General features: G+C 44.7%; 1 protein-coding gene across 2 annotated transcripts; it reads left to right on the forward strand.

Moving 5' to 3' along the window:
* The first annotated feature begins 192 nt into the window (after positions 1-192).
* On the forward strand, positions 193-24741 carry TBC1D2 (TBC1 domain family member 2). 2 transcript variants are annotated; one of them, XM_083718642.1, is made up of 15 exons: positions 193-1189; positions 4579-5017; positions 7267-7405; positions 9515-9656; positions 11162-11298; positions 12972-13144; positions 15292-15678; positions 16884-16994; positions 17481-17665; positions 18209-18685; positions 20166-20286; positions 21124-21309; positions 21525-21646; positions 24061-24348; positions 24459-24741. In XM_083718642.1, the coding sequence occupies exons 2-14, from the start codon at positions 4607-4609 to the stop codon at positions 24260-24262; spliced, it is 2793 nt and encodes a 930-aa protein (XP_083574768.1). In that variant the 5' UTR covers positions 193-1189; positions 4579-4606; the 3' UTR covers positions 24263-24348; positions 24459-24741. The 2 variants fall into 2 exon arrangements, with proteins under 2 accessions (XP_083574768.1, XP_083574767.1); XM_083718641.1 differs by lacking the exon at positions 193-1189 and having other exon boundaries at positions 4352-5017.
* Positions 24742-24912: the final 171 nt, after the last annotated feature.

Genomic DNA, 24912 nt, shown 5'->3' on the forward strand with positions numbered 1-24912 from the left:
AACAATTAAAAACGAATCCCTTTCTATATCTTACAGTTCATTTACTTATTTTCATGACTTCCTCACACCTCCCTTTTTTGTATTCCAATTCAAATAATTCAGCAAATCCATACCCTCTCTATTTTCTCTTAATTCTTTATCTTCACATATTGTAATTTCGAATTTTCATCTAATATCCATCCCTTTTGGTTGTGCTAGCTAAGTTGCTGAAAGAAACGAGCATGTCCTTCGTTTTTTGCTCTTGCAAGAATAATAAATAAATGGCGCATGAATCTGAGCTTCCAAGTTCAAGGGCTTACGATAACAATCTAGCTCGCGATGATTTATCGCTCAAGGGCGCTCGGGTCATTATCTTGCAGGAGTTTGCGCCAGTCCTGGGCAACTTGCTATAAACCTCAAAGCACTTTCGATCAGGCATTTGCGGGCATTCGCTGGTACCGGGGGACATCACGGGAATCAAGGCTGCAAACCCATTCAATCTGTGATGCGAGTGCAAAAAGGCGAGTGCATGCATTCAAGTTGCCCAGCGCAGCGACTTCTAGCAGCTGTACATTAAAGAGATGGGCTTTGCGCAGCATTTGATCTCGCATGACCATAGCTGTCAACGTTTCCCTTTTTTTCAAAGGGAAATTCCCTTATTCCGAATAGGATTCCTCGCAAGAAAAGGGAAAAGTTGACAGCTATGCGCATGACATGCTATTGGCATGCCGTTGCGCATTCTGTAAGATGTCCTTTCCCTACAAGTAAAATTAAAATAAAATAGTCGCAGGCAACTGGGTTGGTTTATTGGGGGTGGATAGGAAACCTGCAGCCAGGTATTATTAGGGCCAGCTTAAAGCGTCGCAAAATAAGCTGCAAACTTTCGAGCTCTTCAGGGGGAAAAAATCGCCCTCGCCTCGGGCAGGAACGCGGAATATTTCTTGGAGAAAGAGGCGGCAAGACGCGCCTCCCCGCTTCCGCCGCCAAGCGCGCAGCGACGGAATGCATTGTTGTCTTGCTTTCAGCTCCTTCGCGGCTTTCCATGCCGGGACCGCCTGGCACCGCCCCGCCCCAGCCGACCAGGAAACAGCCGCTGCTCGCTGGCTCGATCCTTGCCCCATAACATTTGCTGCCGTTTGATCAGGAAGCGGATCGGGCCCTTTGCAGGCGCAGCTGCTTCTGCCGAAGTCCGCCTGGAGGGCGAGTGAAGGTAAGAGTGACTTGCTTGGGCAAATTTGGGTATACTTTACGCACATGCGGTCCTCCTCTGTTGAGTGGGGTTTGGTTGTTTTTCCCCCAACTCCCTTAGCGACGCCACTTTTCTTACTTGAAGGACTGCGCTGGGTAGTTTTTGACAGCAGGAAAGAAAGCAGTTCAACAGGTGCAGCGTGGAGGTACTGTGATAGGCAGGAGTGCCAGCCAGCTTGGCCCCGTGTCAGGTGACAGCAAAAAACTGCAAGGTTTTTAGCGGGGGCAATTAGAATAAGATCTATTATTTGATTATTGATGTAAACCTCCAAAATGTATTTTGTACAGTTAAGTTTTTAACTCTGTCTTCAGTAAAGGTAAAGGGACCCCTGACGGTTAGGTCCAGTCGTGACCGACTCTGAGGTTGTGGCGCTCATCTCGCTTTATTGGCCAAGGGAGCCGGCGTACAGCTTCCAGGTCATGTGGACCTAATGGTCAGGGGTCCCTTTACCTTTTATTATTGGACCAGGGGTGCCAACTTGAATAAAATATGGGCGGGTGGGCAGATAAGCTCCGCCCTGCATCATCAACCACATGATGCGACACACACACAAAACATTTGAATGGCAACGCCCATCAACTGGGAGTGGAGGGCTCAAATATTTTATGGGAGGCCAAAGGGATCTTGGCCCCTAGGAGTTGGCTCCTATGTACTGGACATGTCATGCTCCTCCTGGAGTATTGTCCACCTTTGGTCCCCATCCTGCACTCGCTGCTCACCTGTGGCTCCTAGAAGCTGTCAGGATGCCGCCACACCCCAGGGAATGGCTCTGGCTGGCCAACCAAACCAGGTGAGGGAAGCTGATGGGTCTCAAATTCTGAGACAGTTAGGGACTTCTGCTGCATGTGAAGAAGGCTCTGGTGGGTTGAGTGGAGAAGACCAATAGTAGGCCCAAGGGTCAAGAAGACAGTGTCTGCAGGGGCAGTAGAGGGACGTGAGGGGCAGATGGGACTCATCTACCTGGGAAGGGAGTCCATCTAGGAGAAGGAAAACTCTGATCCTAAACCTCTGCTGCCTTGTGGGATATTTTGGGGAGAAGAAAAAACTGAGCCAGCCCTACACAAATCTGATGAGAGCCAGTGTGGTGTAGTGGTTAAGAGCGGTGGACTCGTAATCTGGGGAACCGGGTTCGCGTCTCCGCTCCTCCACATGCAGCTGCTGGGTGACCTTGGGCCAGTCACACTTCTTTGAAGTCTCTCAGCCCCACTCACCTCACAGAATGTTTGTTGTGGGGGAGGAAGGGAAAGGAGATTGTGAGCCACTTTGAGACTCCTTCAGGTAGTGTTAAAGCGGGATATCCAATCCAAACTCTTCTTATTCTGAAGTGGAGTCCTTAAGATGGTTGGATGGTGCCTTGCACGCCTCCTTCCAGCAACTCCTGCAGCCAAGCTGGTGCCAAAAGTATTGCTATCCTTTCCTTTGGACCACATCAGTGAAGTCGAGAGAGGGGTCTTATAATCTAGGCATCCCAGGACCTCCATACACACTGCCCATGCTTGTCCACTTTGGTGCAGTAATTGTAACGTGCTAAGTGCTGCATGGTTTCAGTCATGGTTCTTATTGCAGCTTTTCTGTCTTGCATCTTATTTTATTGTATTGCAGCCTGCATTCCACAGAAGGCAAATTGAAAGACAAGAAAATACAATATAAGAAATGAAATAACAATACAGTGGTACCTCGGGTTAAGTACTTAATTCGTTCTGGAGGTCCGTTCTTAACCTGAAACAGTTCTTAACCTGAAGCACCACTTTAGCTAATGGGGCCTCCTGCTGCTGCTGCGCCGCTGCTGCGCAATTTCTGTTCTCATCCTGAAGCAAAGTTCTTAACCCGAGGTACTACTTCCGGGTTAGCGGAGTCTGTAACCTGAAGTGTATGTAACCTGAAGCGTATGTAACCCCAGGTACCACTGTACAGCTAGATATCAATGGGAATGTTGAAAGTGATCAGGCCATGGATTGCCTGGATGAAGTTTGTGGTCCACAGACCACAGTCTGGAACCCCTGTACTAGGTGACTCAAGGCAGCTAGCAACATGTAAAATTTAAAGCTATCAAAAGAGGAAGAATAAAATGCAACCAAAGCAGTATAATAAAAGCAGCAGGAATATAATAAGAGCAGCAGCTGATAAAATCTCAGCAAACCTGCAGCAAAATTACCCAGCCTTCTTACTCGGCCAGCCACAATCCCTCCTGAAATAATCTTAATGTCCTTAGCTAGTTTGGTTTCCGTAGGGAGGGCATTCCGAAGCAACTGGAAAAACATTTCCTTGTTCCTACCTGCTGCACTTTGAGTTTAGGAACAGGATCTCTGATGCTGAACAAAGTTCACAGGAAGGCATATACATATATGGGATAAGGTGGTCCTTCAAGCATCAGTCATGGGCTGCTTAATGCTTAAGAATCAGCGCCCATAAGTGGCCTTGGAAATGAAGAGGAAGGCAATTGGGGATGGGAGGGACAACAGCAGAGTTACATGCATCAGCCCAGCCCCAGGCAACAGGCATTTTGAAACGGTTGAAGTTTCATGACGCCTTTCAAGGGCAGCCCTTACCCCTACAACTGACAGTATGTGGCTGAAAAGTGGCATTGCGCATTAATGGCATGATATACTGGTAACCTGTGGGACATGGGTGGTGCTGTGGGTTAAACGACAGAGCCTAGGACTTACTGATCAGAAGGTTGGCTGTTCAAATCCCCGCAACGAGGTGAGCTCCCGTTGCTCGGCCCCTGCTCCTTCCAGCCTAGCAGTTCAAAAGCACGTCAAAGTGCAAGTAGATAAATAGGTACCACTCTGGTGGGAAGGTAAACGGCGTTTCCGTGCGCTGCTCTGGTTCGACAGAAGCGGATTAGTCATGCTGGTCACATGACCTGGAAGCTGTACGCCGGCTCCCTTGGCCAGTAAAGCGAGATGAGCGCCGCAACCCCAGAGTCGGTCACGACTGGACCCAATGGTCAGGGGTCCCTTTACCTTTACTTATACAGGTAACCTACCCAAGAAACTCCGGGAACGGGAAATTCTGACCAGCAGATATTGAACAGAGGTGGAAACCAGCCCACCTGCAAACAGGCTGATTTCCTGGACCTACTTGCTTTTTTTTTCACGCACTCACTGCTTGTGGTTTGTCTCCATTGCCATGTCAGTTGCGTGATGACCTCTGTACATGCGAGGAAGCAGTTTGGAGAAGCAGAAGTGCTGCCAGATTTGGGCTGTGGAAGGAAGTTTGCCAAGAGGCACGTCTTTCTATTAACCAGCAGATATCTTGAACTGTGGGACTTGCATGCACGTAGTATATGCTTTTTTTCTCAGCAACTTTTTCTTGGGCTGTGTTGTCTTTCGCTGTTTGCATTCCAGCAACACGAGATCTGCCCTGCGGTGGAGCATGGAGCCGGATTCTGAGAGCAGAGATTGCCTTGTGGCCAGAACTTCCAGTAAGCCCGAAGAGGAAAAAGTAGAGGATACTGAGAGCGGCATCAGTTGTGCCCTAGACGGAGGTGGGCCTCCTTCCAGGGAAAAGTCGGAGAATGTGGATCTGAAACCTGGCAGAGAAACCCCCAAGAAACAGCTCTGTGGCTATTTAAACAAATTTTCTGCAAAAGCCCCAATCAAGACCTGGAAGTCGCGTTGGTTCGTCTATGATGAAAACAAATGCAACTTACTTTACTACAGGACAGCACAGGACGTGAACCCTCTGGGGAGCATAGAGCTATCCAGTGCTAGCTTTGATCTTAAGGTGGGAGCGGAAGAGGGCGTTTTTGAAATCAGGACCCCCAGCAAAGCATTTATCCTCCAGGTATGTGGAACACATGGCTGGTTTGGGCTAGTGGTGGGGAAATGTGCATGTTGCGGCTGGTGGCATGCAATGGGACTTGAGCTCATAGGGTGACCTAAAGGGATCTCGGGCAGGGATCTACCCTTTGTGCCCAACTGAAACATGAAAACAAAGGCAAACCAGCCATACTAGTGTTGGTGGGTAAATTGTCCTGGAGACTCGATGCGTTTGGGGGTTTCCACAGAGCTGAAGCTGTGAATTTCCTGAATTAGCCTAGGAATTGCTGATCAGAAGGTCGGCGGTTCGAATCCCCACGACAGGGTGAGCTCCCGTTGCTCTGTCCCAGCTCCTGCCAACCTAGCAGTTCGAAAGCACGTCAGAGTGCAAGTAGATAAATAGGTACCACTCCGGTGGGAAGGTAAACGGCGTTTCCGTGCACTGCTCTGGTTCGCCAGAAACGGCTTAGTCATGCTGGCCACATGACCCGGAAGCTGTACGCCGGCTCCCTTGGCCAGTAAAGCGAGATGAGCGCCGCAACCCCAGAGTCGGTCACGACTGGACCTAATGGTCAGGGGTCCCTTTACCTTTACCTTTAGGACATGTTATAACCAGTGTTTTACTATTGTGTCCAAAGAACCGGGAGCATTTATATACAGGAGAGGTAAACATGTTTTGCTCCATTTAACACACATTTTAATATCTCTATCACCATTGAGAAGCCAGCATTATCTTGGTGTAGTTTACACAGCTACATCCAATTGTAGCTGAATGTTCAGTTAACCAGAATCCCAATCTTTTCCTGTTCTGACATTTAATGGTTCTTGGCTGCAGACTCTTGGAGGGCAAAAAAATAATAAAATTAGCATGCAGAGCCAAGTTTAAGTAATCCCTATTTTTTAATATTGGCAGAAGATAAAGGAGTTGGAACCTTTGGGTTGCATGACCTTCACAATTTTCTCTTCCCTTTACAAAATATCCTGATTCACGGTTTGAGAAGAAGAAAGCTCTTGTCTTCAGGAAATTGCCATAAACATGATTTCCTAGTGAATTTTTTCTTAAAGCAGAAGACAACCCTAATAATTCATGGCAGTATCCTGAACTCCTGAGACCATTAGCATCCAATGCCTCAAAGATTATTAAAACAATACAAGTATGTTACTTTTGCTGAGTGTTGGTGGGGAAGACTTTCTTGTACATTATTATCATTTTAGACAGCACACTCAGTATACATGGCATTTTACATTGGATGCATTTGTACATAACACTCAGCCATGGTTTGTTCAACAAATCACCAGTTGTCCTGCAGACGATTAAACAAGCCACAGTTTGTTTCCCAGCCACTCTTGCCTCATGCCTCTGTAGCTTGGCAAGTGTCTGCAGTGGGGTGTCCTGATAAGCCATGGCTGAGCACGGCTGTTAAGTTTGTAGTTAAAACAAGCCATAGTTCACGAGCTGCCATGAAGCCATGGCTTCAAATTGTGGTTTGTTACCAGAAAAAAACCCATGGTTAGTCTGCTAGTCTGGGTTTGGACGTTCAGAAAAAACACATGCCGAAATAAACCATGGATTACTGTTGTGTGCAGAGCAAGCCGTTGTTTCGTAAGTGAAAATCACACACAGACACACAAAAGCAGACGCGGTAGACTGACCGACCTGGTCCCCTTCTTGCTAAAGGCTTGGGGGCGGGGCTAGATTTTTGTCAGTTCAAATGCCGGCCATGTCTTTTTGACAAGGGGTTCCTCAGTTTAGGCACTAGTGGTTGATGATGGGAGATGGCACATCCACCGCACTGAATATTCATATTGAATTTTTAACTGTATTTTGGTTGCTACTTTTATTTCTGTTCTTTTTTTATTGTATTACAATTTGGATTTAGTGAATGCAGCAAAATAGAATATATAAGAAGCCAAAGAAGCAATCAAAACACAATTTAAAAATCATTCGGCATCTAGCACAAAACATTACAATGGTTACAATAGGCAAAAAATCATTAAGTAGCCTTCCAAAACTCAGCAATTTTCATGTGGTCCATGGGGCGGAAAGTTTGGAAACCACAGCACTAGGCCCTGTGCTTGCACAGGGAAGCCAAACTTAAACTGCGTCAAAACCTCCCCAATTTTACTGGATTTTGGTAAGTCCATGGTCTGTTGTGATGAGGTTGGGTTTGTCGATGAAGTCTATCTGTTGTGGAATTTAGCTGAATCTGTAGGCAACTCCTCGAGTTACACAGATCCTGTATTTAATAATTTTCCCCCCAAATTGAACTGTAGGCTGTCGACAAACAGACCATGATATACTGGTTGCAGCAGTTGCAGATAAAACGCTGGGAGTTCTGTAGTAACCAGACTAGAAGTCCGGCAGAGGATGACACAGATTTCCCCTGTGTGAATGACGCCACACTTAACAATAGTAAGTAGCAGCAGCAGCGCAAATATGTTGCCCCCCACCCCTACCCCAGGGGACAGGATTATTCCGCCAGTGCTGGTTTAGCTGGTGCTACATAAATTCAGCCATTTAGCAGGGCTTGATCCTACAAATATTAATGCAAACAGAATTCTGATAGGGCTGAGACTTGTGAGTGTGTGTGTGTGTTGAGTGAGAAAGAGAGAGTAGGAGAGAATCTGCTTCCTCACTGCGCACAAATTGCACAACATCAGCCCAAGTGCTACAGTAGGGTTTACTAACTTCTTTTAAGTTTGAGGACTGCAGTCACCCTAAGAAAACTCCCCAGTGGTGGCTGTAGCCCCAAGTGGTACATGCACAGAGCACACAAGACACAGCTTCCTCTCCTCAGCTGATTCATGCAGGTCAGCTGAGGAGCAGCTCATCTTATGATAAATGGGATGACCAGGGAGGGGCAGATTAGTATCCCTGTCAGGGTGCTGGACTGGCAAAGAGGTTTATATCTCTTCACCCATGCTATCCCCATCTCTATCCTCACTGTCACTGCCAAAAATTGGTGGGGTCTGGGAACAAGGGCACAGAAGAAAATGCTTGGGTGACTGGATCAGGGACCTGGGCTAGAGCGTATTAGTTGCCACGGGTGACTAAACACAGCAGGCCAACTCTCCAGTGGAGGGGGGGGGAATGCAGGCAGATGTTCCATTAGGAGGGAAAAAACGGACAGTAGAACAATACCTGTTACTGGAGGCCACAATGTAGGGAGCAAGCTTTAGAGTTCAGCAGAACTCTTCATCAAGCTGGATGTTAGGCGAAACACCACAAAAAAGGGAAGGAGAATATTCTGGCATGCAGAGAAACCAAAGTCTGTAATTTTGATGGATGGCTTTCTGGAATGGAGACCATGCTATGCAGACTTCAGCCCAAACCTTTATGTATCTACTCTGAAGTAAGCGCCACAGAGTTTAATGCAACTGACATCTAGTTAAGCGTGTCTGTGTTCACATTGCTGCTGTGCTGACTCTGCATCCAGCACACTCTCTCTGCTAATTTTCGAAGATGCGGTCGCATGCAGCAAACTACGATCCATTTTGACCCTGTAGTTTCTTAACAAATACTGCTGTTTTGTGTGTGTATGTTTTAAACTGGCTTCTGTCCAATTAGAAAACTTGATGTGGAGTAAGTACTAATGTGAGCAACACCCTAACAACCATCGCACAAGCGCAGATGACGATTTAGTGAACAGGAAAACCGGGGGGGGGGGGGTTTTGCAGGGATGGGGAAACCGAACAGGTCACCTGCATCAGGTGAGGACGTCCATGCCGCATCTGTGATGCAAACAACTCCATGCAAATGTAGCTTGAAATGTTGCAGGGCACAGGCTGGGAAATGACCTCACTGCATTTTAAGCTGCAAATGTGAATAACATGCCCTCAGATTATAGCTGTGCCTTCTGCAAAAAAAACAACAACAGAAAACACCTCTGGACGCCACAAGAGGCAATGGCTCCTCTCGGTTTATAAACACGCCAGCAGTTCTTTGGAAATATCAAAAGTAGAGGCCTCCAGTGTCAGCCTGCTCAAGTTCTGGGCTTGCCTGGGCATGTGAGAATTTTTGAAGCTGACCACTCCACCCAAGGCTAGCCTAGTTCTCCATAGCGGTTGCAGAAATGCTTCTTAAAAGTCAGCCAAAATGGGTATCTCATTTGCCCCAAATGGGTGGCAGTATTTGTTACGTACTGAAGTTCTCACCCTGGGCCAGCAGGGGGATACTGTAGATAGTTCAGGTCCGCATATGCAAATAAGGGATCGAAAGTGACGTTCAGTGATTGGATAGTTACAGAAAATGGTTACTGTTGCGTTCTAGTGGAGCTCTATATAAGCAGGCTGGCTGAACCCTTCTGTTCAGTTCTGTTCTGGCCTGTGAATAAATAAGAGCTGTTTGAAGAATCGCTGTGTCGTCTGATATGTTCACCCACAACTTAACAGTATTTGTGTAATAGACAACAGAGAATGCACTGATAGCTCTCCCTGCTGTGCTGGATGCACCTATAACTTTAGCTTGGGTGTATCTGAATCCCATTGATTCAGCTGGTTTGTTTGTTTTTTCCCTCCATAGCAGAGGCAGAAAATGAGTTTTTGCCCCCTGTGAAAACCCCCACAGATCTCGTCGGCCCGAAGGCAGCCTCTCTCCCAGCACCTCTACAGCCTTCTCACGCTCTTCAGAACATCTCCCTCAAGCATCCTTGGATTGAAATACAGTAACTGTTTTTATCTCTCTTTTTTGAATTTCTGGAAACTAGCTGTGTTAGGTCTGTTGCACCACTAACAGCAGAGTCCTTTTGACATCTGGAGGACTAACAAATGCTCCTTTGTGTCCTGAGTTTTGAAAGGCGAGAGCCAACCAGATGGCATGAAAGAGGAACCTTGCTGTAGGCATGGGTGTCGCTATAGAGGGGGAAGATGTTGTTATGGAAGGGGAAATTACAGTATACTTTTTTTAAAAAAAGCAAAATTATTAATATGCTTAAATGTGCATTTTAGCTTTATTAAAGGAAAAAGGAAAAGGCTTGAAAGTGCACAACTTGCATCGATCAACTCTTGTAAGCATTTATGGCTCAATCACTATTTCAATAAACTCACAGGTGTTGCATAAGAACTTAAGGAAAGCTGTGATGCATCAGATCAAGGACCCCTCTAGCTAAACCATATTCCTGCGTTGCAGGGGGTTGCATTGGTCAGGGTTTCCTAAATTTGGGTCTCCAGCTCTTTTTGGACCACAACTCCCATCATCCCTAGCTGGTGGTCAGGAATGATGGGAATTGTAGTCCAAAAAACCCAGCAGGAGACCTCAGTTTGGGAAACTCTGGACTAGATGATTCTCAGGGTCCCTTCCAACACTACAAATCTCGGATTCTGTGTCCATGAAGGACTTGAAGAAAACATTGTGCTCCCCACCCAACAGCTGTTTCTCCCTAGCAACCAGGGAGAAACAAGGTTAGTCAGAAGCAAAACTGTGGGGAAGTAAACATTGTGCAGGAGCAAATAATTCCCCCATGAACCTTCCTCTTTGTTCATATTACATTCAAAAAAAAATATTTAGGCGCAACTGTAATGTTTGAGTTTTGTACGTTTTTGTGCAGATTTATCTGTTGTGCATATGCTTGTACCTCACTTGATCTCTCTACTTATGATCAATATACACTTGATGACTTACAGCTGAATGTGTGAACCAGCTCCAGGACGTGACATTGTACAGCGGTACCTCAGGTTACATACGCTTCAGGTTACATACGCTTCAGGTTACAGACTCTGCTAACCCAGAAATAGTGCTTCAGGTTAAGCACTTTGCTTCAGGATGAGAACAGAAATTGTGCTCCGGCGGCGCGGTGGCAGCAGGAGGCCCCATTAGCTAAAGTGGTGCTTCAGGTTAAGAACAGTTTCAGGTTAAATACGGACCTCCGGAATGAATTAAGTACTTAACCTGAGGCACCACTGTATTTGAAGAGTGATGACACAGTCATCAGATGACGAGCATGCATGTATGAACCCGGCCCTAAGTGAGTCCAAGTCCTGTGAGTTTGCGACAGCTGGGAACAACGGCTACTAAATGAAAAAACCGTCCGAAGTCACTAGGAAACGACTGGATGTTGTTGCAGGAAGATGTTGCATTGTGGCACGAGTGTCCCAAAACAGCCTGCGGCATTTAAGCATTATTAATTCACAGGTTCTGTCTAACCATTCCCATGCGCTTCTGTGCTTCTAGGAACACAGTGCATAATCTTTATGGTAGCTGGCAGAGCCGGCGGGACAATGGTGGCATGTCTTGTTTTGAGGGGATCCAAGACGATCTTGAAAACGCAGCCGATGAAGAGCTGGCAGAAACTGAAGCAGAAGATGCAGGTACTTATTTCTGCACGATGGTGAGAACATTTAAAAATAGCATTGCTTACTTGTTATTCTCAGGGCCGGATTTAGATTTGATGAGGCCCTAAGCCACTGAAGGTAATGGGGCCCTTTATATGTGCAGCTGTCCTTTGTCAACAACAAATTGTCGCTGGTTTTTTTTTGTGTTGAATATGTTGAATGGTAATTTATGGACCTAATAGGCACCTAAAGCCATTTGCACATGCAGAATGTAGGCACCCTATATATAGAAATGAGCAAACCAGTGATATTTTAGGGAGCAGGCGAGCAGGCAGGACCCATTACTTACATCATAGGAGCCTACACAACACAAAACACTGTTGCTGTTTTATTTTATTTGTTTTTTATCTTATATTTTGGAAATGTACACCCAGTTTTTTTTTTCCTTTAAATTTTTTTTGGGGGGGGCAAGAAAGTGGGGCCATAAGCTATAGATTGTTTAGCTTATACATTAATCCGACACTGGTTATTCTGCACAGCTGTGAGGGAGAAACTGGGAAAAGTGAGCACAAAAGCCTTAATTGAAGCCTCTGGGATTTATTCCGAGTAAATATCAGGGTTTAATTAAGCATTTCTAGGTAACCTGGGCATACACCCATGATAGCACAAACTTGCAAAAACGTTTGCACATGCTAAGATACACCCATAGATGCAAATGTCCAACTTTCAGATGGGGGGGGAGGGACCTCTCACTCAAATTTCTATAGTATCTTGCTGTGTGAATTCTGGGCCCAGTATGCAGTACAGTGGTACCTTGGTACTCAAACGCCTTAGTTCCCAAACTTTGAAAACCTGGAAGTAAGTGTTCTGGTTTTCGAACATTTTTCAGAAGCCAAACGGCCCATGCAGCTGTTGGCTATTGTTTCTGGGGCGCCTGCACCAATCAGAAGCTGCGCCTTGGTTTTCAAACATTTCAGAAGTCTAACGGACTTCCAGAACGGATTAAGTTTGGCGCTTTTGTTTTTGCTATTTTGCATTTTTGTTTTTGAGGTTTTTTGGTTAATTTGTTTTTGTGACTGCGTGGAATCCGAAGCCCCCTATCCAAACAATGACTATCATCAGTTTGGGTAAGAAAAAAAATTAATTTTAATTTTTCTCATCTACAATACTGTCTTATTTATTTATAGTACAGTACACTGATTATTGCTTTCATGTTATGGATCCGTGGTCTTGTTCGATAGTAAAATTCATGCTAAATTGCTGTTTTAGGGGTTGTTTTTAAAAGTCTGGAACGGATTAATCCGTTTTGCATTAATTTCTATGGGAAAGCATGCCTTGGTTTTGGAACGCTTTGGTTTTTGAACGGATTAAATTTGAGAACCAAGGTACCACTGTACTGGATTTTCTAGACCTAGAATGCATGGATCGGGCCCTTCATCCTACCTCCAGTCTGCTGGCGAGAAGTGCTGCTTATGTACTCATTAGAAGTAAAACAAGCCTTGTCTAATATCGAACATTGCTTTCCCTTTCACTCAACTTTTGTCCATCTAGCCGTTTCTCACTCACTCATCCACCTCATCTTGCTATTGCAAATACACACAAGTTGCCAGTCAATACCACCCACATAAGATAAATGGTAACCACAGATCAAAACAATCTGTGCCACCACTGGAAAGCAGAAATGTGTCCTATCTTCTTTTCTTCCTCAGGCGCAACAGAGATGCAGAAGGACCCAAAGTCAAGGCTAAAACCACCTTTGGTTAGAAAAGACAAAAAGGAAAGCAGGAGTTTGCATTGTTTTGCTGAAGGGGCAAGAGATGGGAGAACAGCTTCTCTTCAGCAGCAAATTTTGGTCCTTGAAGAGGATGTCAAATCTCAGAAGGTAATCCTGCCCTGACATGTGTGTTTGGTATGGATGGAGTCACCATACCATTTTGATCTATGGGGAAATGTGCTTAATTGCCTTTTGATCTTGACACAATATTGTACGAGAAGGTCTGTTTCTGCCTCATGTATTACTGTTGCTGGCAAGAGAAGAACAGGACTGCATCAATAGGAGTATAGCATCTAGATCAAGGGAAGTAATAGTGCCACTGTATTCTGCTCTGGTCAGACCTCACCTGGAGTACTGTGTCCAGTTCTGGGCACCACAGTTCAAGAAGGACACTGACAAACTGGAACGTGTCCAGAGGAGGGCAACCAAAATGGTCAAAGGCCTGGAAACGATGCCTTATGAGGAACGGCTAAGAGAGCTGGGCATGTTTAGCCTGGAGAAGAGGAGGTTAAGGGGTGATATGATAGCCATGTTCAAATATATAAAAGGATGTCACATAGAGGAGGGAGAAAGGTTGTTTTCTGCTGCTCCAGAGAAGCGGACAGGGAGCAATGGATCCAAACTACAAGAAAGAAGATTCCACCTAAACATTAGGAAGAACTTCCTGACAGTAAGAGCTGTTCGACAGTGGAATTTGCTGCCAAGGAGTGTGGTGGAGTCTCCTTCTTTAGAGGTCTTTAAGCAGAGGCTTGACAACCATATGTCAGGAGTGCTCTGATGGTGTTTCCTGCTTGGCAGGGGGTTGGACTCGATGGCCCTTGTGGTCTCTTCCAACTCTATGATTCTATGATTCTATGATTCTATGTGCTGGCTGGGGCTGATGAGAGCTGTAGTCTGAAACAACTGGAGGGCGCCATGTTGGCTAACGCTGCATTAGAAGGTATTATGAAAGGAAACACACCCATTTTCTCTTCTAGGGTCTAAAAACTGTGTCCCAAGTCTAGATTCTAATTTGCCTTTTTTTCTGGGCTCTGGTAGAAGGGTCATTCTAGAACTATAGTGTGTTTCCTCTTTACTAGGTTGTGGTAGAGGGATGGTTGTGGAACCAAGGTTGGAAAATGGTTGGAATACATGTGTGGTTGTGCCCAGGTACTGGAGAATTGTTCAGAGTTACACCTAATGAGGGATACTGCCAGTATAGCTTGAAGAACCGATTTCTCTCTAGTAACTCACCATCCTACACAAGCCTAACAGTGGGTCACAGACTGAGTGATTGCATCAGCCTGTGATACAGACTCCACGCTGAAAACTTCATTTCCTGTGCAACTGCTGAAGGGCAACGTTGTTCCTGATATTCTGGAGGAAAACTGAAGTTAGAACATCTAAGCTATTATGAAATACAAGCTGATTCTCTAACGGTGCTCTTAGGTTTTTTTCATGGTGAGGTTTCTAAAATAAGTTGAATTCTCGGAGGAACAAAAATCTGATTGTTTTATGGAAGACTGGTGGCGGCCATATTTGGTATCTAAGTCTTGCCAATTTAAACATGATTATGCAGCTGAAGGTTGTTTTTTTAAAAAAAAAACCCTAATAAAACACTTTTCTTATACATTTCATTTTAACTGGTAAATTATTCAACGTCTTAATTGGAAGATTATGATTTTTATCATTTTGTTGCAGGATCAATGTAAATTTAACTAGCCTGTAGTTAACGCCTCATTTGTGCTTCTAGAATATCGGCACAGCATCAACTCTCTTAATCTTGGGAATTTAATCCAGAACTGTATCTGAAGAATCATTGTGGCTTATTGTCCTCACTAATTATAGTTGGAATGGAAAATTAGTTCATCCTCATATGATAGAAATGCATCATTCTTTGTTCCTTTCCAGATACAGAAACGTATGTTTGATCACTTTGGAATCCTGCGCTTCCTCAAAGTTGTTCAGAGTATGACTGCCTTTAGAAAATTAATGGTCCCTGTTATGTACCGAAGTTCTCACCCTGGGCCAGCAGGGGGATACTGTAGATAGTTATGCAAATGAAGGATCAAAAGTGACGTTCAGTGATTGGCTAGTTTCAGAAAATGGTTACTGTTGCATTCTAGTGGAGCTCTATATAAGCAGGCTGACTGAGCTCCTCAGCTCAGTTCTGTTCCAGCTTACAAATAAAGAGCTGCTTTGGAAGAATCGCTGTGTCGTCTGATATGTTCGCCCACAACTTAACAGTCGTCATCCCCCCATGTTTACTTTTACAGGAACTGGTTAAGCTTCTCCACAAAGCCCTGGAGGCAGCCCAGCAAGAGAAGCGAGAGTCCTGCAGGTACCTGGTCACAGCAAAGGAGGAGGATAGGCTGGAGCTGGTGAGGCACAAAGTGAGGCAGATTGCCGAGCTGAATAAACAGGTGGAAGTGCTGGAGATGGAGAAGAAGGAGCTGGAGCAGGGCCTGGCTTTGAAGGACGAGCACATCGGGGAGCTGAAGGCCCACGTGCAGCTCCTGATGGACAAAAACCAGGCCAAGCAACAAGTCATCCTGAAGCTGACGGAGCAACTCGCCAGAGACATGCCTGACTCTGTTGGGGAGGCAGACACCATCCCCATGGAGACCTTGTGCAAGCAGCAAGAAGAGATCGAACATCTGAAGGTACACTGAGGCAAATGGGGCAATGGCAGGGCCGGCCCTACCATTGGGGAGAGCCTTGGAGAGCATATGTGTTGGGGGCAGCACAACAGTAAATGCCTCTTTAGTCCCCTATCCCTTGTCTGTTGCTACACAAGCTGTCCTGGGGCCCCTTATCTGTCCTGATGATTCAGGTACTATCCCTGGTGTTGAAGGAAAAATTAACTGCTAGTCTCGTCAGCTTCCGTCACTGGGAGGGGGCACCATCTCTGGTGGCAAAATGCTTTGGCCAGGGTACAGTAGGAAGTGACGATTATGACCTCACTCCTTCCACAGTTGCACCTTGGTGATATGTTATCCCATCGTTCTATACCTCTGTTTTATTTTTGTGTGCGCAAGAGGCAAGTCTGTGTGCACCACAATACCATAGCAGCTCCTTTAAGAAACAGCCCGGAATATGATATTGAGCAGAGGATTCAGTCTCCTTTAAAAAAAAAAAATCACTGTGCTCCTTCATCCCAAAGGAGCCCTCAACATCTGGAGTGCACCAGGTTGGCAATTGTGATGGTTATATGGGGTTGCTCGTGCGTAAGTTGCCACCACTCCTGGCTAGGTAGCCTGGTTAAACCTTTCCTGGCTGGACAGCCCTTCACTTTGTGGCTGTTCAGTCGCTAGCAGAATCCGTCAGTGGGCGTTTCTTGAACTTCTTCCAGCAAAGAAGTTCTTTGACGCCAAGTCTACGCCTACTTTCCCTGCGTGGAAGTCTTCTGCGCAGGGTGGGTGTGGGTAGCGGAGGACCTGTGCTCTCCACGCTGGTCTCCGGCGAAGAGTCCTGGAGCCCTCTCTCCGATTCCCCCATCCGCCCCCCTTTATCCCTGGTGTTACGCTGATTTCCTTCCCCAGCCGATGAGTTCCCTCTCTCCCTGCTTGGCCCTTCTCCGGCATCGCTTGGGAGCCCTGCCTCCACTTCTGGCTCCGATGTCAGTTCCCTGACAGCGATGTAATGTTTTCTATCTGTCTTCAAAATAGGACTTTTTGTTGCTTTTTGTCACCAATCCCCTTGGCCTGTTTGAGTAGCCATGGAAAGAGTCCAACAACAACACAACTTGCCCCCATCTTTCTGTCAGACACCATTTGCCCATTCATAAACCCAACAAATTTCTTGGGTGTACAAATTACAGTTGTGCCGACAGGTTATTTCTACGTGTTGTATCTTGTCTTTTTGCCAGGATGACTTAGAAGCGTACAAGATTCAGAACCAATTTCTGAACTGCGAAATCCACCAGGTTACTAAAATCTGGAGCACGGTAGCACAGAAAGAGAAGACCCTACTGATGAAGGTAAAAAGCAAAGTCTTTTAAAAAGTCCAGTGTTTGTGCTTTAGGACCCATCTGCACTATACATCTACTGTATAACAGTATTATACCACTTTAAAACAGCTATAGCTTTCCCCCAAAGAACTGTAGTTTGTTGAAAGTGCTGATAATTTTTATGAGACCCCTATTCCTCTCCCTTCGCAGAGCTACGATTCCCAGAGTTCCCTGGGAAGAGGGATTGGCTCTTAAACCACTCTGAGAATTCCCAGAATTTGGGGGTGATAGGGGAGTCAAGGTGCTTTAAATGTGTGTTGAATGTGAGGTGTGGATCTTTGTGTTGGTTCTCTGTGTGTTTGCCTGTGATGCTCTCCAACTTTCTAGGAGCCGACCTCAGCTGTCTGACCTTAGGTTGCTTGTGGCTACATCTGAGGCGATGGGGAGCATAACATGACAACAGGAAGCCATGGTGATATTCTGACTGCAACACTTTTTCACTTTTTCAAATTCCAGTGTGCCCGTCTGCAAGCCCACAACTGCCAGATTGAGAGCAAGCACCTGATGATTCTGCGGAAGCTGCAAGGCCTACCGGACTTTGCCAGTGAACATGTGGAAATGCTGAAGGGCCTTATCCAGGAAGCACTTCAGTGGGGTGTGAAGGAGGAAGCCGTGATCCCTGTACATCTGAGCCCAATCAAGTAATGGCTGTGTGTGTGTGTGTGTGTGTTAAAAATAGATGCAGCGCTCTTTTATTTTCACCAGGCTCGCTGTTTCTGGAATATGATGCTGGTCTAGATTGGTCTGATTCATCAGACAATCCTTATATTCTTACTGTCCGTGAGCTGTCATTGGCAGATTATCAGCTAAAGCTTTATTTGATAATCCTATTTTTAATCCACAAAGGCACATTTTCACTTGTGGGGCTGCGAGGTGAAGGTAGACTCGCTTACATTATGAGGTTACCTTTGATTTTGGTGTGTTACTGTAGTAGGGAAAGGCAAAAGAAAATATGATCTGTTTTTTCCTTCAAACAGTCAATGGTAGCATTTTATATTATCCTTAAACTGTACATTATCTTACTTTTTTATTGTCAAAAAGGCACCTACATTAAGATCTTTGGCAAGATACATTTTTTAAAATAATAATAATCGTTAGCAGAAAGTTTACGAACTTTTCTTTAATTAATTTGACAGCTCTAGAACTTGATGTTTTCCCCATATTCTTCTCTTTTGACCGTTCAGCCAGTATGATGACTATGGGTTTATGACAATTCCTGAGTACGAAGCTGCAGACTGGAAGCTTCTGGCAAAAATCCAGGCTCTGGAGATCAAATCCAGTAATCTCCTGAACCAGGACGCCATGGAGAAAACTCTCTCTGACCGGTGGAATAATCTTGGTGAACTAACTCCCTCCTCAGAGCTAAAGAGCTTGCTGCGCTGTGGCGTCCCAATAGACCACCGCCAACGAGTCTGGAGATGGATTGTGAGCAGGCGGGTAGAGCACCTTCGCTCTCCAGGCCATTACCAAAACTTGCTCAAGAAGTGTGAAGCTGCTAAGCACCCGGCTTCCCGACAGATTGAACTGGATCTGCCTCGCACGCTCACCAACAACAGGCACTTCAATTCACCTGCTTCCCAGCTTCTTCCCAAACTCCGAAGGGTTTTGCTTGCATTCTCTCTGCAAAATCCCACCATTGGCTATTGCCAGGGACTGAACAGGTAAAGGGTGCTAGCTCATTGCCCACCTTTTTAAACTCTATGTTTGCAACAAATATTAGGGTCAGTAAAAATAATAATTTACAGTGGTATAATAATAATAATTTACAGTGGTACCTTGTTACTCAAACGGTGTGGCTCCCGAAAAAATCGGCTCTGAATGCCGCAAACCCAGAAGTGAGTGTTCCGGTTTGCGAACGTTTTTTGGAAGCCAAACGTCCAACGTGGCTTCCAATTGAGTGCAGGAAGCTCCTGCAGCCAATTGGAAGCCACGCCTTGGTTTTTGAACCGTTTCGGGAGTCGAATGGACTCCCAGAACAGATTAAATTCGAGAACCAAGATACCACTGTAGTGTTGTTGTTGTTGTTGTTGTTATTTAATTGAATTTGTATACCGCCCTATACCCGGAGGTGTCAGGGTATTCCAAAGAACAAGATCTACATAAAAACCGAAATATATAGCATCAAAATAAAAACAACCCACTAACACCCCCATCTGATCAGATTGCCCCAGCCACCCTGGGTAGCTCCCAACACAATATTAAAAACACTAAAACACAAAACATTAAAAAGTTCCCTATACAATCTAAGTATAATTTGAAAAATTAGTCATGAGATGTATTTGACAATGACTCCAGCTGGAACTGCTGTGTTGTGACAAAGCTATAGGAGTACATGAAACCATTCAAACAGCCAAATGTTTTCTTGTGGCTATTTGCACTTGTGCTGCTGAAAAGATGAGCTGCTCTTACTCAAAGGTTGCCAACCTTTTTTTGGGCCCAGGGGCCATGGCCATATTGGGAATGTTGAGAAAGTATCATGGTCACCAGGGAGAAAATGGCTGCCTTGGAGCGTGTGGCATAACACAAAATGGCTGCTGCATCTGAAAGAGAGACTGAGACAGAAATGATGTGGGCACTGCTGCCACCACGCTGCCCCGCCAACTACCCACAGTCAGTGGGGGAAAGGCACCTACATCAGCTTACTCTGCACTCACTTGTCGAGAGAGGCTATTTGTATCTCTCCTCTGTTCAGAACAGGTGTGTTTCCAATCTTGGCAACCAGTGAAATATGTACATGCAACATGTACATGCAACAGTGAAACATGTACATGCAACAAGAGTGTTGTGTTCAGTGCAGGAAAAGCCAGTGCAAACAGAAACTGACCAGGAAGATCAGTCAGTCTCTTGTGTGCAGTAGCTTTTTGAAGGAATATTAACTGAGACCTTTTGCAAGACACCATAGAAAGAACTGCCAGGGCACCATAATAAGAACTGGCAGCTACTATGGCACCTGTTTTATAGTTCCATTAACAAGTGGGCTGCCTATTTACCACATGTAGTGTTAAGTTTCAGAAGAAACTTCCTGCTTCTTCACCATTTTCCTCTTGTGGGAATTTTCCAGCTTGAAGGACCGTCGCTGTAAGACCTGCCTGCCATTGTTGCCTACTTTCCTTAACAGTGATGTCTCTTTATTCATCCCAGATTGGCAGCCATTGCACTACTGGTTCTAGAGGAAGAGGAAATCGCTTTCTGGTGTCTAGTTCATATCACTGAAAACCTAATGCCTCCAGATTTTTATAGCAACACACTAATAGGCTCACAAGTAAGTCTGGGACTCTCCACCAAGCCATACAATAGGATAGTCATGGGGGAAAGAAAAACGGGTTGTTTTAAAAGGATTGCATATCCTTATGAGGGAATTGGTGCTTCTAGAGGAAAAATTCCAACACACTTCACATAGGTGTTGGCACAGGCCTGGCTTACATCGTTCTGCGATTCATGTTAAACTAGGCAGTTGATTACTTAACAAAATAATGGAACTTCACACCTAATCCAGCGGTTTGCATGTCAAGAATCAAATTGTCCTTAAAACTAATTAATTCCTTCTTCACTGTGGCCTAATTTGGACATAATACAAAGCCAAACTCGTTTGGCATAAAGTTACACACAAACCATTCAATTGTAGCTCATACCAATGCGATCATCATTACCAGGGGATCCTAGGATTACCTGTTTTTTAAAGGGTTTTTTTTTTTTTTAGGGGGGAGTGCAAAAAACCCCTTTTGGTATCACAGAAGGAACCTATGGGAGAGTCAGTAACACACACACACACTTAAGAAAAAATGACCAAAGGGAGCGGGGTTTAGAGGGCGCCACACACACACACACAAAAATCATTTTGTAACCACAATATCAGAGTGGGGAAGCTTTGGAAGCAGATTTTGTGCTCGTTCTCTTGGTTCTGCCTCCACTGCAGAAAGTATAACCATAGCTTGTGTGTGTACTGTGCCGCAAGTCGAAGGTTTTGATTTTGTTAGATCGGTCAGGTGTTTACGAGTACAATTAACCCCTGCGGATTTTGGAGGACTCTGAGAAGGTGCTGATAAAGCATCCTTTCAAATATGGTTATTGGTTCTTATTGATGTTTTGTTGAATCCAGGTGGATCAAAGAGTCTTTAAAGATTTCTTGTCAGAGAAGCTTCCCAGGCTGGCAGCTCATCTGGAGCAGCACCGAATCGACTTGGGCCTGGTGACCTTCAATTGGTTCTTGGTTGTATTTGTAGACAGTCTTGTTAGTGATATCCTCTTCAGGATATGGGATGCCTTTCTCTATGAAGGTACTAAGGTAAGAGTATCCCTGCCTCCTATCCCTCCTACATTCTCACTTCATATATCAGTCTCCGCAGAGATGTTTTAGCAACAGGGCATTTAGGACAGGCTTCCAGTGTATCTATTGAACCTGTACCTTCCTGCCTCAGTGATGTTAGCTTTATCATCTGTGTGGCCCTGACTCCATCCCTCCTATGACATCCCCGTCAGCCATGTTTTTCTTTGTCCCAGGTGATATTCCGTTACGCTCTGGCAATATTTAAATACAACGAAGAAGCGATACTGAGGATCCAGGACAGCCTGGAGATTTACCAGTACATGCGTTTTTTTACCAAAATGATCTGTGATGGCAGGTAAGGATGATGTCAGGAAGTGTTTCGGATGGGAACTGTGGTTGTCAGGTGATAGTTTGTCATTCAGAGAACTGGAAAAATTCAAAAACTGGGACTGAGGCAGGCACAGATCAGGAATAAGCAATAGCAAGAGACTGATTTATAAAACTCCTGCTTACAAATGGAACACACTCGAACAGGGCGGAAAGGGTGAAATGGCTGCTGAGTGTTACTGTTGACTTTGTAACTTATAAAGTAGCGCTATATGCATTGGCAGCTAAGAAGATCAGGAGAAAAGAACTAGATAAAATAGCGGTCAATTGCAAAGGTGATTCGGACATTTAAGCTGGCACATTCTATCTGAGAACCTCCTGCTATTATATCGTATGCAACAAATAATTTCTAGGAGGTGTGACCGTGGTTCATTGTATTCGCAGTCCCTGATGTTTTTATGGTGTTTATGGTTATTGTTGTCTTTCTTTTTGTTTGCTTTGTGAATGATGCCATGGCCTTTGGCTAGTGCAATAAAGTTGTTGATGATGATGAATAGCATTGACGCCATGTTTATCTCAGGCAAATCAGAAGCTAGGAACCAAGCCTAGATTAGGGCTAAAGTGAAACCTTTTTCTCTCACACACAGAGACATGCTGGAGCCATTTCCCTCATACTGATGTGCAACACTGCATATGAGGTGCTGATCAGATGGGGAAATGTTCACACTCCAGTTGTGTGGGGCAGCACCACAGGGAAGTGGCTTCCACATGATGCGGTGTGTGAAAATAATGCCTGAGGCATCACTGAAACAATACTCCTTTAAAAGCATACTCACTTATATATACCCTTGGGCTCTGAGGTGAATCCTGCCTCTCCTTGAACGTGTGTGCCTATGTATTTGATAGTTTCATTGATCACCGGCAAATATAACCTGCACATCTAAAACATAGGTCCATGTTATTGTATATAATAATCCCTTATTCCAGGAAATCCTGGGGTTCGTCGGAAAGCTTTTCAGGAGTGTTTAATGAGCAAATCAGTAATGGTTGACCAGTTTTCCTGAAGGACAGATGTCCTGCTAAAACTCATTTGCCCCCTGTAATGCTTAGCCTCTGGGTAGTATTGGCTGTGTTCTAGACTGTATTCTCATTTCACAGAAGGTGGCAGACCGGCCCGGCCCTACCATTAGGCATAATAAGGCTGATACCTCAAGCTGAGGTTTCTGGGGGGTCAGGGCAGCTGTGAAGTACTAGAAAACAGAGCTGTGTGAACCCCATGGCCGGATTTAGGTTTGATGAGGCCCTAAGCTACTGAAGGTAATGGGGCCCTTTATATGTGATAGTTTAAGGCAGTGTTTTTCAACCTTTTTTGGGCAAAGGCACACTTGTTTCATGAAAAAAATCACGAGGCACACCACCATTAGAAAATGTTAAAAAATTTAACTCTGTGCCTATATTGACTATATATAAAGTAATTCTCTTGAATAGGAATCAAATAAACACAAAGAAAGTATTTTATAATTACTTTATTATGAAATAGTAAGTAAACAGAAATATGAAGAATTATAAAATACTTTATTTTTAAATCTTTCGAATTTTTCAATTTTTCAATTGTTCCCTAGTGTGCCGCGGAACAGTGGTTGAAAAACACTGGTTTAGGGAGAGGGCTAGCAGGCGGGGCTCATTACTTACATCATAGGAGCCTACACAACACAAAACACTGTTGCTGTATGTAGGCTTTATTTTATTTGTTTTTTATCTTATATTTTGGAAATGTACATCCAGTTTTTTTCCTTTATTTTTTTTTCCGGGGGCCCCCAAGAGAGTGGGGCCCTAAGCTATAGCTTGTTTAGCTTATACATAAATCCAGCACTGCCCATAGCCTGCCTTGTTCCCCTAAATGAGCCTTAGGAGCAGTGGAGGATGCTGTCCCATTGCCAGTGTTTAAGAATCCACTGCAAATCCAGTACATAAAAGGAGCAACATTTTGCCCATGACTTCAGACAGCAAAATTACTTGGGGCAGCCCTGTAATTTAGTCCAGTAGACTTGGCCTTGTGCTCACCCTAAAACATTCCCCAGAATCTTCTGTATTGAAGAGAGGTTCCTAAAGAATTGTGGAAAATACCAGTAGTAAATTTTGAAATACTGTTTTAAAACAGTGTTGCAGAGAACCAGTAAATTGGTCTGACACAGAGCTGCATCTAAGGTTGTTCCTAATCTTATGTGGCCTGAAATATGAGGGCCTGGTGCAGAGAAGACCCAGAGCTTTGATCCCTGGATGACACTTTCTGTCTCTGGAAGACAAACCTCTTCAGAAATCCTGCCGCATTTTTGTGAGGGAAGCCAAAAGAGCACATAGAATTTCCACAAGTCTCTCTTCAGTGTCTACTTAGTCCTAGCTACCTTTAAAAATTCTGGCTCATATGTTGCCTTCTTCCAGGAAGCTGATGAACATCGCCTTCAGTGACATGAACCCATTTCCCATGAAAGTTTTACAAAATCGGCGCCGAGTGTACAGGTTAAAACTGGAGTCTGAGATGAGAGAACTGGAACAGATAAAAGTCGAGTACATGAAGGAACAGGCAGAACATGCTGCCAGAAACTCGAATGGAGCCGTGAGTGAGGATGAAGAAGATATGTAACTCCAGTTTCCTCCTCACATCTGGCCTTCAGACATAAATTTTCACTACTTTGGAAACAAAAAAGTGTTAACACTAGCTACCCTTGAGCAAAACAAAAAAAATTCCTTCCAGTAGCACCTTAAAGACCAACTAAGTTAGTTCTTGGTATGAGCTTTCGTGTGCATGCACACTTCTTCAGATACCCTTGAGCAATGAGCAAAGATGCACTGGATTGTCTTCAAGTGAATTGGAAAAAAATCATGTACTTTGGAAGCCTTGTTTCTCACTAAGGCCTTTTCTTGACATAGTGTGTAGTGTACAATATTTCCAAGAAGTCACCGCACCAGAAAATCTCTACAGTCTGCTTCCCTTTTTGGATAACATCAGGTATTGTAGATCTCAATTTAGAGGTCTGTCCCCATTCCTCAATCCACAATCTATCACTCTGGGCCTATGTGGTTTCTATACTCACAGATACGAATTAAATACCTGAGACAACAGGCTAATGAAGTACCAGCACTTAATATCTTGTGGTCTCCTCATAAGGACCAGTCGTGGGCCTGTGCGTACATACACACACTCAGATAAATGTCCCTGACTGGATGTGCTAATCCGTGGATTTGGAGTTGATTTCCTTATACATTTCACACCCTAAACTCTATGTGAAATTC

The sequence above is a fragment of the Podarcis gaigeae genome, assembly GCF_964106915.1.
Source record: "Podarcis gaigeae genome assembly, chromosome: 17".
NCBI classification, from domain to species: Eukaryota; Metazoa; Chordata; class Lepidosauria; order Squamata; family Lacertidae; genus Podarcis; species Podarcis gaigeae.